We start from the raw sequence: 14,827 nt of genomic DNA, 5'->3' as shown, positions 1-14,827 counted from the left end.
TCTGTGGCGACGCCTCTGTCGTGGCACTGTCGCCAGCTGCCGGGATGACAAGGGCAAGTTTCTTTTGGTCCCCCGGCCTCATTCTCCCCACTCTGTAACATGGCAGCTAATGTTCAGTGAGTGTCCACTACACGTCACGTTCAGTATGTTTTTTTAATCAAACTCTTAGAACGTCCCGAGGAGGCCTGGGACCTGTTGTCAGCTCCATTTTCCTGATGAGGAAACTGAGGCACAAGAGGCTAGGTGATAAGTCCGTAGGTGTCAGAGCGGATATAGGAAGGCCGTATTTTGAGTCCCCGCTCACTTTATTTCGTCGTTATGTGAAGCTGCCTTCCAGCTGGGGGCAGACAAGGCCGTCTCTCTGGGGCTCCTTGAACTGCGCTGTGAAGCAGGTCTGTTGTGTTACCGGGAGCAGCGAAGCACGAGCCGTCGGTTCTGGAAGCCATGCAGTGGTCTAGTTTGTAGGCAGTGGGGGATGAGGTCACAAAGGCTGAAGACAGCACAACTTGACTTCTGCTGCCTTGGTTCTAGAGTCCAGACGGTGCTCACCTCACCTGGGAGCCCCCCTCTGTGACCTCTGGCAAGATCATTGAGTACTCGGTGTACCTGGCCATCCAGAGCTCGCAGGCCGGCGGTGAGGCCAAGAGTTCGACCCCCGCCCAGCTGGCCTTCATGCGGGTGTACTGCGGGCCCAGCCCCTCCTGCCTCGTGCAGTCCTCCAGCCTCTCTAATGCCCACATCGACTACACCACCAAGCCCGCCATCATCTTCCGCATCGCTGCCCGAAACGAGAAGGGCTACGGCCCAGCCACCCAAGTGAGGTGGTTGCAAGGTGGGCGTCGTTTGTCAGGCTTCAGGCTCCTGAGTGAAGCTTCTGAGGAGAGGCGGGTTGACAGCTCAAGCTGGATTTGGAGCCATACAATCTGGGGGTGGGCATGGCGACCCTAAGTGCTGAGGTGTCTGGTGGGGGCATCTTGTCTCATCTGGGGGTACAGAGGTGTTTGAGGTGAGATGGAACGGGGAGGACTGCGAGATCCTGACACAGGCACGGCGTGAGGCTGGGTCCCAGTGTGCGAGGGGCGGGTGCGGAATGGAGGCCCCGGGTTGCCCTGTCAGGTTTTAAGTCAGCTCCCACGAGGTTGCCCAAGGAGGACAGTTGAAGGCCCCTAACCTGAGTCGGGGCCACCCTGGGGGACAGACAGCACACAAGTGGCCAGGACCAAGGGGAGTGCACCCATGGGAGGGGCCGTCCTCAGCAGTCAAGCCGGTCATGCCGCAGGGCTGAAGGGCTGGGGGCCCCGGCGCAGATATGATCTCAGCTTGTGGGGGCTGCCGTGTGACAAGTCACCTGATCCTCCTTGCTGTGCCATTCACTGTTCCTCTTTCCTTTCAGAAACCAGTAAAGACAGCTCTGGCACCAAGCCGGCCAGCAAGCGGCCCATGTCCTCTCCGGAAATGTAAGCAGGAAGCCTCTTTCGGGAACCTTCTGAGACAGGGTGGGAGGCTCCTGGGAAGAAGGAGCAGTGGGAATAGTAGGGGTCTGCTTCTTAAATGACTTGGGGGTTCTTAACGGGGCACCAGAACCCTACGAGTCAGAGGCCACGCTGACGCGTCCTCTTTCCCTTCTTCTTCTGTCTCCCCAGAAAATCCGCTCCAAAGAAATCGAAGGCAGATGGTCAGTGAGAAGCAGCTGCCTTGCACCCGGATTCCTCTCCAGACCCCCTCTGCTTCAGGAACAGCACCCGCCCATCCCCACCCACCCGGCACTCACACTTCACCCTCCCGAGCTACTGGCCACCGTTCATCCTCTCCCCTTTTCCCTGTCTTTTTAAAATGATCTCAAAGAAAGCACATTTTATCATCGTTATTGGGAGGGAGCGGAGGCAGGTCTGGAAGAGCAGAGAGGAGTGGGGGCGGCAGGCCTCCTCCTCCCCCGCGCCTTCTACTGGGGGCCGAGCGAGTCCCCGAGTCCGGGAGCTCTGAGAAAAACTTCGCGACGTGCGGAAGGAAGCCGGGGAGCCTTGCGCCTCCACAGCGCGCCTCTTGCTGGTTATCACCCCTGGCGGCACGAGGGGGCAGCCGGGGGCCATGCAGGGGACACGGAAGCCCGGGAAAGGCACCCCTCAGTCCCCCTCTCCCTGCCTCTGCTCTGAGAGGCAAAAGGCTTCGCGGGGCACCCCGTGCTCGGGTGTCTGTCTGGTTGTTTTTTTGGTTCTCTTTGCATTTTCTGCCACCTGACAGCCCGCCTTCAGCTCATCCGCCCCGTCTCTGCCCGCGACCCCACGGGAAGCTTACACATCTTCTCAGAGGCCTTCGTATCTACCCCACCTCTTCTCTCCTCCCCTCCTCTTTCCCATTTAAAACGAGAAGAAAGAAAAAGAAGGGGCCGTGCGGCGGCCTGAGCAGTGTTCTGTGAAAACCTCCCGACAACCACGGGGTGTAGAGTAGCCCCCACCGAGCCTGGCTTTGGCCCCTGGGTCGGGGCCAGGGGCCACATCACCAACTGCTGCATTCGTTGTATTTTTTTTAAGTTGAAGTTGATGAAGTTAACATTTTTATTGTAATTTTAGCCTTAGCGTGTGGGGTTTTGTCCCTTTTTGTTGTTAGCTGTGTACAGAATGTGTATCTTTTTATTTTCCCTTTTTTTTTTTTTTTTTTTTAACTTTTTCTCTCCTTGGCTAAGCCTTGGCAGGGATCTCTCTGGAGAAGAAGCTGGGGCAGGACAGGCGTGGAATGTCCCCCTGCAGGCCTGGTGTTTGCTGCCCAGCCCAAGTTCCTCTTGCTGGTCCCTGCCCTCTACCCTTTTGCCTGTCCCCAGGCCTCGGACAAAGGAGGGGTGAGCCGTCAGACCTCACTCCCCACGGGCAATTGCTCCACGCCGCACGATCGATCTGGGGTCTGCAGGAGCCTCAAGTCAGGTGTCCAAGGAGGACAGTTCAGAGGAGGTGGAGGCCAAGGCCCAGGGACCTCCAGGTCCTGCGTTCACAGTACTCTCCACTCCCCAGGCGCCGTCCTTGGCGTAGCTTAGAATCTCAGACACCCTCAACTGCTGCTTCCTGCAGCCACCCCATTCCGAACAGAGTTGTAAGAAAAGGGCCGGGGTGGAGGAATGAAGGGGAACTCGGGCTTGGGGGCAGTCAGGGAGGGTGTGGCTTCACCCAGAAGGGGTCCTTGGGAAGGAGCTGCAAACAGCACTAGCCACCAGGTCTGTAAATTTGCGGCACTGTCCCCAGGTCGTGCGGTTCTCCTAGGGTCGGGCTTGGGCCTGGGGCTCCGGAGTGGCTAGTTGGCCAGCCTTCCGCCCCACACCCAAGATTTAGGCGAGGGGCAAGGCTTGCAAGCAGGTCACAGGATTTAAGATGAGCAGCCCATCTTTTCAGAGCCCCCATCTTTGCCCTGGAGACACAGCTACAGCTGGGGGGCCTCCTAGCATTTGCAGACCCTCCCTCCCACCAACCGGCTCCCTCTGGGGCCTCTGATTTGTTGTATTATAGTATATTTCGCTGTGGAAAATGTCACGTTTAGTCACCTTGGAGCCCACTCGCCTGGTCCCATCGTTGCCCCGTCCCTTGTCCCAAGCGCCCTTTGATTTCTCTCGTTTCTGAGAACAGTACACCCGTTCATCTATTGTAGAGTAACCCCGTGACTCAATATTACCATAGTGCGATGTCGTTTTGTGCTATTTTGAACAATTAAAAGACTTTTTTTGAAGTAACTACCTGTCGTGTCTCACTGGGACCCCCCAAGCTCATTGAACCCCCTGGGCGGCCTGTCAGTGAGTAGGATCTCGCTTCCCAATTGCCTCTGAAGTGTCAAGGTTCCACCAGGGCCCACGGCCTCGGATCGGACAAGATGTCGCAGCAGCTGTGCAGCCAAGAGGCTCCCTGGGCAGCTGCTGCCAACTCCTCTGGAGACCGGTGCCCCTCCCCTCCCCGACCAGGCGACACCACCAGCTGCTGACCTCTGGCAGTTGGGGAGGGCAGAATCGGAGTGCCTTCCACCGAGAGCTCAGGCCCCCCAGAAAGTCCCCGGAGTGTCAACTCTGAGGCAGGGGGTGTGGCCCATGGGGTGGCTCCCCCGGCTGGCGTTCGGCAGGTGCTGCAGGAGTGAATCTTGGGCTCCCTTGAGGGCCAGGCCTCCAGAGAGGAAGGAGCGAACTTCTCTTGAACCAACTGTGACAGCCCCGCTGTCGGGGTGGGGTGGTTTTTGCTAGGGTGGGTGCTACAGCCAGGGTTAGGTGAAAGGGATCAGTATTCAATGCCGGCCAGCCAGGAGGCCCAGAGAGCCTGGGCGCAGCCAGGCGGTGTCCCGGTGCTCACGCTAGTGCTAGGGACAGAGGCATGGGGAGAACTCTTCCTCAGCACGCCTGCCTCCTTTCCCCCTCGCCCCTTTAGTACCAAAAGCTGCCGACTCTCTCTCTGCCCGGTGAGTGTATGTGCGCATGCGCATGTGTGCACGTGCCCACGCAGTTCACACTCACAGCTGGAGGGGAGGCCCTGTCCACTTTCAACTCCCCCATGAAGCCTCTCGGGCCAGTTCCTCTTTCCCTGGTGCTCGTCCCACTGGGCTCAAGGTGTCCTGTGTCGTGTAGGGTCCTGTCGATTGTGAGTGACACTGGGAACCACAGCTCTGTCTTCCCCCACCATACAAATTCTGACCTGACTCGGAGCCCAGCGGGCCTCAGGAGGGGGCAGGGGCCCGGGGAAAGGAGCAGGCACGTGTCCTTCAGACTGCAGAAGCAGGAGCGATGCCCAGCGGTGGGAGGTGGGAGGATGCCCGCCAGCTGGGGAGAAGGGCCGCCAGCTGGGGAGAAGGGCCTGCAAGGGGCTGGCCCCAGAAGGGGAGAGGCCGCCTGTGCAGATCTATCAGATCTATCAGGTGTATGACATTTGGATGTTTAGCCTGCGGAGGGCTGCAAAGGTTCTTCTCACCCACCCTCTGCCGTCCCCGTGCTCACCTGCCTCAAGGTGGCCTGCGTGGCACTCCAGAAGGCGTGGGCCATGCCAGGAACATCTTTGGCGCTGGTCTCAAAATAGTGGGCTCGCCACATGTCAGCCTCCTGGGGACAGGCCTGCTCAGGGAAAGGAGTGGCACCAGTTCACCTTGGGATTGGCCAAGGCCCCGTCCACTATCCCAGGGCCAAGGGGCATGCCCATAGGAAGCTTAGAACCCTCCACATACCAAGGCTTGTCCTGGGCTAAGAAAGAGTGCAAGGTAGGCAGGGGCGAGGTTGGAAGTGAACGGATAGGTAGGGCTGGTCAACAAACCCAGCTGGGCCCATAGCAAGAACCTCCCTAAGCTTGAGCTAAGATGGAGGTCGGAGGTGACACAGATAAGCCACAGTGTACAGGCATACCTTATTTTATTGCACTTCGCTTTATTGCACTTCACAGAAGTGTGTCTTTTACAAATCGAAGACAAGATACTCCACCAGCAAGAAGATCACAACTCACTTTATTGTGGTTTCCTGGACCTGAACCTGCAGCATCTCTGAGTATGCCTGTACACCTACCCACTGGCCAGGGTCTTATTCCCAAGCCTGGCAAAGGGGAATCGTTTGGGGTTGGCAAGGTCAGCTCACAGTAGGAACTCTGCCTGCCAAGAGGCCAGAGCCTGGAAGGAGGCAGCCACTGTGACATCGAAGACCGACACCCAGTGGCGGAACCACAGTCCAGCGCCATGCCCAGGAACCGGAACCTCTCTGTGCCAGTTGTGCCCCAGAGCTGGACCGGTGAGGCAGACAGGCCTGCTTACACTCCTGAGCTGCAATCCATCCTTCTGAAAGAAGGGGCGACCGACCCAGAAGTCCAAGCTCCCCCAAGCCAGCTTGGAGCCCAGAGCCCTCTGGCATTCTGGCCCCTGGAACCCCCCCACCACACACACACACATAATTCCGCCTCCAATAGGGAAAGTGGGGGACAGTTATTCAGCCAGCCTGGCTTGGAGCACCTGATCAGGTCAGACAGTCACAGAGCCATGCAAACCACATCTGGGCACTGGAAGACAGGCTTGGAGCACTTTGGAGGCCCGAAGGCAGAGAGGTCCCCAGAGGCCCGCGTTTACCTGCACTATTGCTGTCTACCCTTTGAGCTGCATCACCTGAGCCAAGGAGTCAGTGCCAGAGGTTGCCGGGTATTGGCCCCTGAAGCGGAGGATGAGGAACTGACTCATCAGAGAGAAGTTGCCCACCCTGCGGGGTCACAGGTCAGAGCCTCACTTCAGGCACTTCCAGCTCTCCCTTCTCCTGCTGCACCTGCACTCCACACCCTCGACGGGGCCACCGCCTTCGCTGGGCCACCGGCCTCGGTCTCCTAGCCCTGCCCAGCCCACCCTCCCGCCCCGCCCCTCGACTGGGGCGCCTTTCGGGACTCAGTTCAGGGGTAGGAAGAAGTGGCTGGGGCGGGCAGCCAGCCCCGCATTACTCCCCTCCCCCGCCCCAGCCCGTCCTGCCAGCTCACCCAGCATTTCCCACCAGGAGGATCTAGGGCCAAGGGTCCCCAACAGCGGCCGTCTCCGGGTTCTGCCACCCGAGGGTCGCGCGGCAGGCCCGAGCGTGGAGGCGGAGCCGGAGCGCGGGGGCGGGGCCAAGCGATAGCTAAACCCCGCCCCCGCTGCGGCCCCGCCCCCGGGTCCCGAGGAACCCCCGGAGGAGGGGGTGGGTGGGGCGAGGCTGGGTCAGCTGAGTGACAGTCACGGGACCGCGACCAGCTCCATCTGGCTTCCTGGAGAAGAGGAAGGGATGAGCGGGGGTCTCGGAGTGTGGCAGGCCAGTGGTTGGGGCCCATGAGGTGGGGGAGGGTGTTGTCCTGGAGGATCCCCAATTCGGTGGGGTCAGTCCTGGGGCCGGTTATGCGTTGGAGGGCAGTCCTGCACATGGGTAGGGGAAACCACAAAGGCTGGGTCCCCAGGCCATGGGCGTAGGGGAGCTAGGTCAGGCAGCCCTGGTGACCACTGGAGCCTGGGGTGACCTGAGGCACAGAGGAGCCCGCTGAGGAGGCTGGGACCCAGGAAAATGGGGAGGTCTGTGGTGGAGGCTGTGCCTTCAAGTCCCAAGTTCCCCAGGACATGGAGAAGGAGCGGGAGACGCTGCAGGCCTGGAAGGAGCGTGTGGAGCAGGAGCTGGACCGTGTGGTGGCTTTCTGGATGGAGCACTCCCACGACCAGGAGCACGGGTGCGCCTAGCCCTCCCCACCTTTGCCCCGCCCACGCCCCCACCTCACTCTCAGCAGACTCAGATCCGATGGGCCCAGCAGGCTGGGGTGGGGGTACAAAACCCCTTCTTCTCTTTGCTAATGCTGCATCCCACAGGGGCTTCTTCACGTGTCTCGGCCGCGATGGGCGGGTGTATGACGACCTCAAGTATGTCTGGCTGCAGGGAAGGCAGGTAGGGATGTGCCTAGGCTTGCAGCTCTCGCACGGGCGGAAGCCAGAGTCGGCTCGGCCCGTCATGGCTCATCCACAGACGCGCTCACGCACACACACGACAGGGAGTCATGTCAACACTCTTCCTTCAACCATGGGCACCTAGGACTCCCCCTCCTCCCAGCTCTGAGGATCCTGCCGCTCCTCGCTTAAGCCATATTGGTTTTGCTCCTCCGCAGGTGTGGATGTATTGTCACCTGTACCGCAAGTTCGAGCGCTTCCGCCGCCCTGAGCTTCTGGATTCAGCTAAAGCAGGTGCCCCCTCCTTGCCCGTATGTCCCCAGAGGCCACTCTAAGTTTACTCAATAGCTCTCGTGCACCTAGTTCCTAGAGGGTTCTGGAAACAGCATAGGGCCTGGGGACACTCACAGGTGGGAAGGGAGGCAGAGGCGGGAACGTTTTTTACCTGAGTTCTAGCATGCCAACTTCCCAACCACCAGGTGGCGAATTTTTGCTGCGTTATGCCCGAGTGGCACCTCCTGAAAAGAAGTGTGCCTTTGTGCTGACTCGGGATGGCCGCCCGGTCAAGGTGCAGCGAACCATCTTTAGCGAGTGTTTCTACACCATGGCCATGAACGAGCTGTGGAGGGTGACAGGGGAAGCGCGTTACCAGGTGTGTGGAGGGAAAGCTGCCCTGCGAGTCTCTGTGCCCTTGTCTGTGCTGGGCATGGCCGCCTGATGCACCCCGACTCTGTGTGCAAGCCCCCTCCGCAGGCCCTGTCTGCAGGCCGGTCTTTGTCAATGCTGGTCCTTCTTCTGGGCCCCCATGGCTCCAGGGCTGCTGGCAGTACCCCTGTAGTACACTGTACTGTCACCGTGTATCTAAGGGTGTTCCCCCCAGAAGTCTCCTTCATTTCTGAACTCTCCGCCCCTCCCCACACCTTCACGGGGGGCCTTGGACACAGAGGGACCTATCTGCGCCCTGCCCCCATCTGAGAGATATGTGCTTTCAGCCTCAGTCTGGGGCCCCTAGTGCTTTCAGGCCCAGCCTCACTGCCTGGGAGTGGCCTGTACCTCCAGACTGGGAGCCCCTGAGGCAGATCCACCCTGGCTCCCAGCATCCAACCCGGGGCCAGGCCCAGGGCAGGCTCCTGGGTGGAGGAAGGTGTCCTGTGAGTGGGTCCTAGGACACGGCTCTCCCGCCCCAGGACCGAGGCGGGGGGGACCAGACTGGACCGGATGCAGCCTCAGCCCAGGCCTCCCTCCCCTCACCCCACCCCCAGCCAGGACGAAGCCGTGGAGATGATGGATCAGATCGCACGCTGGGTGCGGGAGGACCCGTCCGGGCTGGGCCGGCCCCAGCTTCCGGGGGCCCTGGCCTCGGAGCCCATGGCGGTGCCCATGATGCTGCTCAACCTGGTGGAGCAGCTCGGGGAGTCAGACGAGGAGCTGGCGGGCAACTACGCGGAGCTGGCGGACTGGTGTGCCCAGAGGATTCTGCGGCACGTCCAGGTGGGAAGCGGAAGGCTGACGCCGGGGCCAGACAGGGCCTGGGCGCTGGGTGACAGGGCAACCCCCACCCCTCAGGGCACCTCCTCCACCCCTTGCCCGACCTGGGCCTAATGGGGAGACACAGGAGGCTTCGGCCAGGCAAAGGCGTGGCCCAGGACCCTCAGGAAGGTGGAGGGCCCAGGGAGCCTGGTGGGGCAGAGAGGCGGGGAGGGAGGTGCCAGAGCCCCAGGCGCATCAGAGAGCGGGATACCCCGTCAGACCTAAGTCCTTCCAGGTCTCTGCGGGCAGCCCAGCTCACCCAATCTCAGTCCTCCTTCAATGTTTCACCCTTCCCACTCTGGGGAGCCCAGGTCCAAAGCAGGGGTTCGAAACCCATCTGGGCTCTTGGGAATGAATCGGCCCCTGCTCAGACACCCCTCTGAGCCAGGTTTGCTCAAGCTTGCACATTATAGAGGGATGGAGGGAAGGTCCTTCTGGTTGGATGTCTGGGGCTAAAGGCAGAATTACTTTCTCCTGCTCGTCCCCCGGCAGAGGGATGGGCAGGCTGTGCTGGAGAATGTGTCAGAAGGTGGCGAGGAACTTTCTGGTTGCCTGGGAAGACACCAAAACCCAGGTGAGGGGCTGGGTGGACTGGGGGCTGCCCAGGAGGAGGGAAGCGCTCAGCTTGGGGTTCCGGGCTTCGGATATGGGGAGCGCCTTGAGACTGCTTTCCTCCTTCCACCATCTGCCAGCCAAGGACCAGACAGAGAAGGGGGAGGGACAGGCCACCCAGGCTGGGGCATCAGCGGCAGGAGACCAAGTCTGGGATGGACCGGGAGGGCAAAGCTTTCTGCATGGGAATGGCTGTTGAGTGGGTGGGGGAGCTCAGAGCAGCTCCCACTGTTAGGGAGGGAGGAAGGGACGCACCGTGGTCAATGCAAGGGCTTAAGCCCGTCTGCCTGGGGAAGGATCCGCTGCCTGCCTTACCCCGAGCCTTCACCAGGTCACGCTCTGGAAGCCGGATGGTTCCTGCTCCGTCACGCCATCCGGAAAGGTGACCCTGAACTTCGAGCCCATGTTGTTGACAAGTTCCTGTTGTTGCCTTTCCGCTCTGGATGGGACCCTGACCATGGAGGCCTCTTCTACTTCCAGGATGCTGATGGCCTGTGCCCCACCCAGGTAGGGATGTGCCCAGGGCCACAGGATACTAACCAGTTCAAAGCTTCATCACCCATTTCATAGAAGGGGACCTGGGAGTCAGAGCAGTGAATTTGCCCGGTGTGACCCCAGTGGTAAGCTCTTGACTTCTAAGCCAGGGGTCCTCAGACTCGCATGCATAGGGAGACCATTAGGGAGCACGGACAATGCCGATGCAGAGACACATGTCTGTCCCCTTCATCTTTGAAAGGCTCTCTGGGCGGTTTTAAGGTGTCGCTGGTGGGAGCAGATTTGCTTCCTTAGATCTGCTGCCTGTGTGCCTTGATCCTGCTGAGATCGGTAAAGGTTGGCTGACTCTGCCACTGGCAGAAGCTGAGTGTGCAAAGGTCTTTAGACAGACTGACAAGATAGACATGGTTTCAGTTCCAGGGCTAAAGGGAAGTCTGCCCCACACTCGCTCTTGGGAAGCGGCTGCCTGAAGGGGCACTGGGTTAGGAAGCAAGTCCCATTCCGGGTCCCATTTAGACGCCCCCGGAGACATTCATCCCATCATTAAACTCCAAGTGCTTGAGTCAGATGTAGTCTGAGCCAGGACCTGAAAGATGAGGCGACTTTCCTGCTGAGAGGGGCAGTGGAGAGTGGGACCCACGGCTCTCGGACACCTGTCTCTGCTCTGCTTTCAGCTGGAATGGGCCATGAAGCTCTGGTGGCCACACAGTGAAGCCATGATTGCCTTCCTCATGGGCTACAGTGACAGTGGAGACCCTACCTTGCTGCGTCTCTTCTACCAGGTGGCCGAGTACACCTTCCGCCAGGTAACTGCTGCTTCCTGGTCTACATTTCTCTATGAGCTCAGCAAGGGTGTGGAGGAGAAGGCAGGCAGCCATTCCTCCCCAGGCAGGCCGGGGCCAGGCTTTCCTGGGCTGTGAGAGGAGGCTGGGCAGGGATGGGGAGGCTCACCCTCACCCTCACTGGGCGTGGTCCCTCAGCTGATGTGAGAGTTCCCGGAGGTCTGGCCCCAATGCTCTCTGTTCAGTCAACAAAGTGGTCCCTGCTCCCCTGGAGCTCATGTTTTGGTGGAGGGAGACTATAAACAAGTAAACAAGCGAACATACGGATGACGGTAAGAGTTATGGAAAATAAAACAAGGTCGGGGGGCTGTGGGAGGAAACGAAGGATGGCAGGGGGTGCTCTGCACAGAGTCATCACCTTGTCTGATTTAGGCATTACTGGGTCCTGGATGGGAGGCTGCAGGGCACAGGGCAACAGCGGGGAGACAAGAGGTCGGAGCTTTCATTGCAGCCAGCGAGGATGGGGGCCTGGCCTGGGCAGACGGATCTGAGGCTGGTCAAGCGGGAGAGGTCTGGGTCACAGTTGTCTGAGTGTCATGAGAATATAGATGATAACTGGGAGCTAGGAGACAAAGTGAACTATTGAGTACAGAATTGGGAACAGGAGGGCCCGGCAAAGGAGTCAAGAGTCAGCTGCAAAGTAGGAAGGAAGCGTGGGGCCCCAGAGGCCAAAGTGCCATGAGCAGAGTGATAAGCTGTACCAGCTACTGGAAAGGGGGCCCCTTGGGTGCTGAGCCTGGTGGTGAATGAAGATTCCTGATGCATTTCTAAAGCCACAACTCACTCCACCAGTAAACTCCAGAATGGGAGGGACTGTAGCAGGGTGTCTTATTGTGGGGTCTGTGGGCTTCGAAGCCTGAGAGAAAATTACATCTTTAATTTGCACTAAGCTCTAACTGAAATCCAGCATTTACTTCCATTACGAGTGGAGACAGTGACTTAGCAGTGGCCGACTCTGTCACCAGTAGAAATCTCAAATATGTTCGTGTCACGTTGCATTTAGAGAGGCATCTCCAGGTATTGCACATGCTCGTCACTACTTCTAAACTCGGGAGTCATGAGACCTGAGAATATATCTTAGTATTGAATGAATTCATAAAGAGCACGTGTTAGAAACCACCGGTTTTAACCGCATAGAGTGAAATTTAAGGAATACATTTTAAAGAGATGGGGATGGCATTGAACAATTTAAAAAGTTACGTCAACAGGTAAATCATTACGCACTAACCAACATAATAGAGTACAAAAAGTAAACATTCAGACATCCACAGAAACACTGGACAGGAAAACAGTTAAATTCTTTGTTATCTTCCCATGTCAGATCGAGTAGTCGAAAAATAAGGACACAAACGGTGTTGCTAGAAAGGTAGAACGAATAGATACAGAACTAGCTTTACCCCCTACGAAGAATACTCCAACTCATGCGCCCCAATTTAAAAAAGATATTTTCGTAGTGGACTTCAGCGTCATTGATTTTCTGTACGATCCTTCCAAGAAAGGACCCCACTGAAGTCTCCATTGGGGGAGGAAAGAGAAGGGCATTGGCCAGGACTATGAGGTCCATCCTGGGGTGTCTGGAAGGAATTGACAAGCTGACAGGTGACCAATGGGATGCGAGCAGGAGAAAAGGCAGGAATGCGGAAGGATCAACAGTGTAGCTGGGCAGGGGCAGGCTTCAGGTGGCTCCGAGGGAGGGGGAGGTGCATTTAGGACCTGTGGTGAGCAAGACAGGAGTCAGATCAAGGGAGGAATTTGTTACCAAATTACATGACAGGTCAGCATCTCCACCAGGCGTATATTTCTTAATTTAAATCAATGTTGTTGAAGTACAATTTATATACTCTTAAAATGTATCCATCTTGAGCGCTCAGTTCACTAAGACTTGACCATGTCTATACATCTGTGTAACCACAAGCACAATCAAGATACAGAACGCTTCTATCATCCCCAGGCACGGCTCTTTTTCATCCATCTTGCAGTATTTCATCCCACAGCCTGCGGCCCCTGTCCCCAGTAGGGTATCCAGCTGCGGACTCGCACGCCCCCACCACCGGGCAGAAAGCGGAGACGGGAAAGCCCCTCGAATTTATCTTTGTCCATGACGCGGTATCGCGTTTAGGAGCACTGATTCTGGAGCCACGTTATCTGGGGTCCACCCAGGCTCTGACCCCGGGTAGCCGGGACGGTGAACGCCCCTTCCCCAGCCTGTCGAATCTGGGCGGCTCCTGCAGACCTGTCACTGTCTAGCTGTCACTGTCATTGTTATTCTAGTTTCGCGATCCCGAGTACGGGGAATGGTTTGGCTACCTAAACCGAGAGGGGACGGTCGCCCTCACCATCAAGGGGGGTCCTTTCAAAGGTGAGTGGGGGACAGGGCGGGGCCGCAGGGGCTTCAGGCATTCGGCTGCCCCCGGCCCTCCCAACTCGCCGTCTCGCCTCTCCCCGCAGGCTGCTTCCACGTGCCGCGGTGCCTTGCCATGTGCGAGGAGATGCTGGGCGCCCTACTGAACCGCCTCGTCCCTGTCCGGGCCCCCGGCGCCCAGTCCCCGCCCGCCGTCCCCGCCCGCAGACGCGCGGAATAAAGCTGAGCCTGCTCCACCGCCCGCGTGCGCGTGTCTGTGGGGTCGCGGGAGGGCACTTCCTCGCCGCGCGCGGGACCATCCCCGCCCGCCGACAGTTCCGCCCCGGCTCCAGAGCGCCCCGCGCCCCGCCCGCCCCGCCGCCGACAGTCCCGCCCCGGCCCCCGGCCCGCGCATTGACCGAGAGAGCGGTCGCGAGGCGGGTCGGCGGCGCGCACTTCCGGCCGGTGTGGTCCCCGGCTTGCCGCCCCCTTCCGCCGCCCCCCGCGAGCCCGGACCCAGCCCGGCCCCATGCAGCCCCCGGCCCCAGCCCTAGCCCCAACCCCGGCCCGGCCGCCCCGGCGTCACTTCGGAGCGCGGCGGCAGCTGACTGCGCGTTCACGACCCGCTGGGAGCCGCGAGCCCCGCCGCCGTTATGAACATCCGCAATGCAAGGGTGAGGGGCCGGGGCGGGAGGCTGTCCGCGCCGCGTGGGTGCGGGCCCAGTGGCCGCGTGCGCATGCTCCCGAGGGGTCCGGCGATCCCCGGGCCAGCCGCCGGGCGCGGGGAGGTGAAGGCCACCGTGCCCGTGGGGCTGGACCTACCCGAAGATGGGGCCGGGGCTGTGAAATCCGTCTTTGCGGGATGTCGGGGCCCATCTGGACGGTCTCCGGGAGCCCCCTGGCACCCACGTTCATTCCGGGAACAGACGAATTTTGCACCAGGCCTCTGTACAGACAGACAGTCACAGGCCTGCCCAGCCCTGCGGGGGGGGGTCGGTGAGGAGACAGACAGCGAGCAGGCTTCTGACAGGACCCAGGCCTGCTTAGTCACCTCAGCCCCTGGCCTCACCGCATTCTACTGCCCCCCCTCCCGCAGCCAGAGGACCTAATGAACATGCAGCACTGCAACCTCCTGTGCCTGCCAGAGAACTACCAGATGAAATACTACTTCTACCACGGCCTCTCCTGGCCCCAGGTGAGTCGGGATCTGGGGACAAGGGGACTCTGGAAGGCGTCGGTTCCGGGGGGAGCGGGCGGGGCTTTCAGCTGGGCTGGGGGGCATAGAACTGGGCCAAGGGAGGGGCAGGATTCTCACCTGTGTCTGTCCTCTCCCCAGCGAACGACAGGGGAACAGTGTGGTGTGGGGAAACCAAGCCACTTGGCCTAGAGGTCAGGAGCTGTCACTGAACTCACCACTTGACTGACGGACTTGTCTGTCATGCACACAGCGAGAGGCGGGCGGTTGGGACCCCATATCCTCTAAGGGCTCCTCGGCCCTGACAGGAAGTCATTTTTTTGGTTTCTTTCTCCTCCCTGTCACCCAGCTCTCTTACATCGCCGAGGATGAGAATGGGAAGATTGTGGGGTACGTCCTGGCCAAAATGTGAGTTACCAAGCAGAGAGA

At 59.4% G+C, this 14,827-nt stretch overlaps 3 protein-coding genes and 2 long non-coding RNA genes across 7 annotated transcripts in view; 3 read left to right on the top strand and 2 right to left on the bottom strand.

Annotated features, from left to right (window-relative positions):
- HCFC1 (host cell factor C1) overlaps positions 1–3,715 on the top strand; it is a 28,788-nt gene extending 25,073 nt beyond the window's left edge. Inside the window, 3 exon segments of the mRNA XM_039866996.1 lie at positions 532–832; positions 1,394–1,457; positions 1,644–3,715. Coding sequence (XP_039722930.1) covers positions 532–832; positions 1,394–1,457; positions 1,644–1,683 — 405 coding nt within the window. The 3' untranslated portion in view covers positions 1,684–3,715.
- A 1,201-nt stretch (positions 3,716–4,916) lies between these two features.
- On the bottom strand, positions 4,917–7,066 carry LOC120605905 (actin cytoskeleton-regulatory complex protein PAN1-like). The gene is made up of 2 exons (XM_039866989.1): positions 6,459–7,066; positions 4,917–5,071 (listed from the first exon to the last, which is right to left on the bottom strand). The coding sequence occupies exons 1-2, from the start codon at positions 6,873–6,875 to the stop codon at positions 4,928–4,930; spliced, it is 561 nt and encodes a 186-aa protein (XP_039722923.1). The 5' UTR covers positions 6,876–7,066; the 3' UTR covers positions 4,917–4,927.
- Positions 6,627–13,462, top strand: RENBP (N-acylglucosamine 2-epimerase). Of its 3 annotated transcripts, XM_039866966.1 has the most exons (11): positions 6,627–6,766; positions 7,063–7,172; positions 7,309–7,384; positions 7,602–7,677; positions 7,863–8,035; positions 8,650–8,874; positions 9,406–9,487; positions 9,857–10,032; positions 10,695–10,826; positions 13,134–13,221; positions 13,311–13,462. In XM_039866966.1, the coding sequence occupies exons 1-11, from the start codon at positions 6,740–6,742 to the stop codon at positions 13,442–13,444; spliced, it is 1,299 nt and encodes a 432-aa protein (XP_039722900.1). In that variant the 5' UTR covers positions 6,627–6,739; the 3' UTR covers positions 13,445–13,462. The 3 variants fall into 3 exon arrangements, with proteins under 3 accessions (XP_039722900.1, XP_039722899.1, XP_039722901.1); XM_039866965.1 differs by having other exon boundaries at positions 13,134–13,462; XM_039866967.1 differs by having other exon boundaries at positions 6,690–6,788; positions 13,134–13,460.
- LOC120605914 (uncharacterized) lies at positions 10,821–13,340 on the bottom strand. The gene is made up of 3 exons (XR_005653747.1): positions 13,199–13,340; positions 11,221–12,575; positions 10,821–11,098 (listed from the first exon to the last, which is right to left on the bottom strand). It is a non-coding gene; the product is annotated as an uncharacterized LOC120605914 (long non-coding RNA).
- A 279-nt stretch (positions 13,463–13,741) lies between the features above and the next one.
- LOC120605913 (uncharacterized) lies at positions 13,742–14,812 on the top strand. Its single transcript, XR_005653746.1, has 3 exons — positions 13,742–13,877; positions 14,300–14,398; positions 14,748–14,812. It is a non-coding gene; the product is annotated as an uncharacterized LOC120605913 (long non-coding RNA).
- Positions 14,813–14,827: the final 15 nt, after the last annotated feature.

This window comes from Pteropus medius, unplaced genomic scaffold, assembly GCF_902729225.1.
Source record: "Pteropus medius unplaced genomic scaffold, Ma_sr-lr_union100, whole genome shotgun sequence".
NCBI classification, from domain to species: domain Eukaryota; kingdom Metazoa; phylum Chordata; class Mammalia; order Chiroptera; family Pteropodidae; genus Pteropus; species Pteropus medius.
This window is presented reverse-complemented; position numbering and strand designations above follow the sequence as displayed.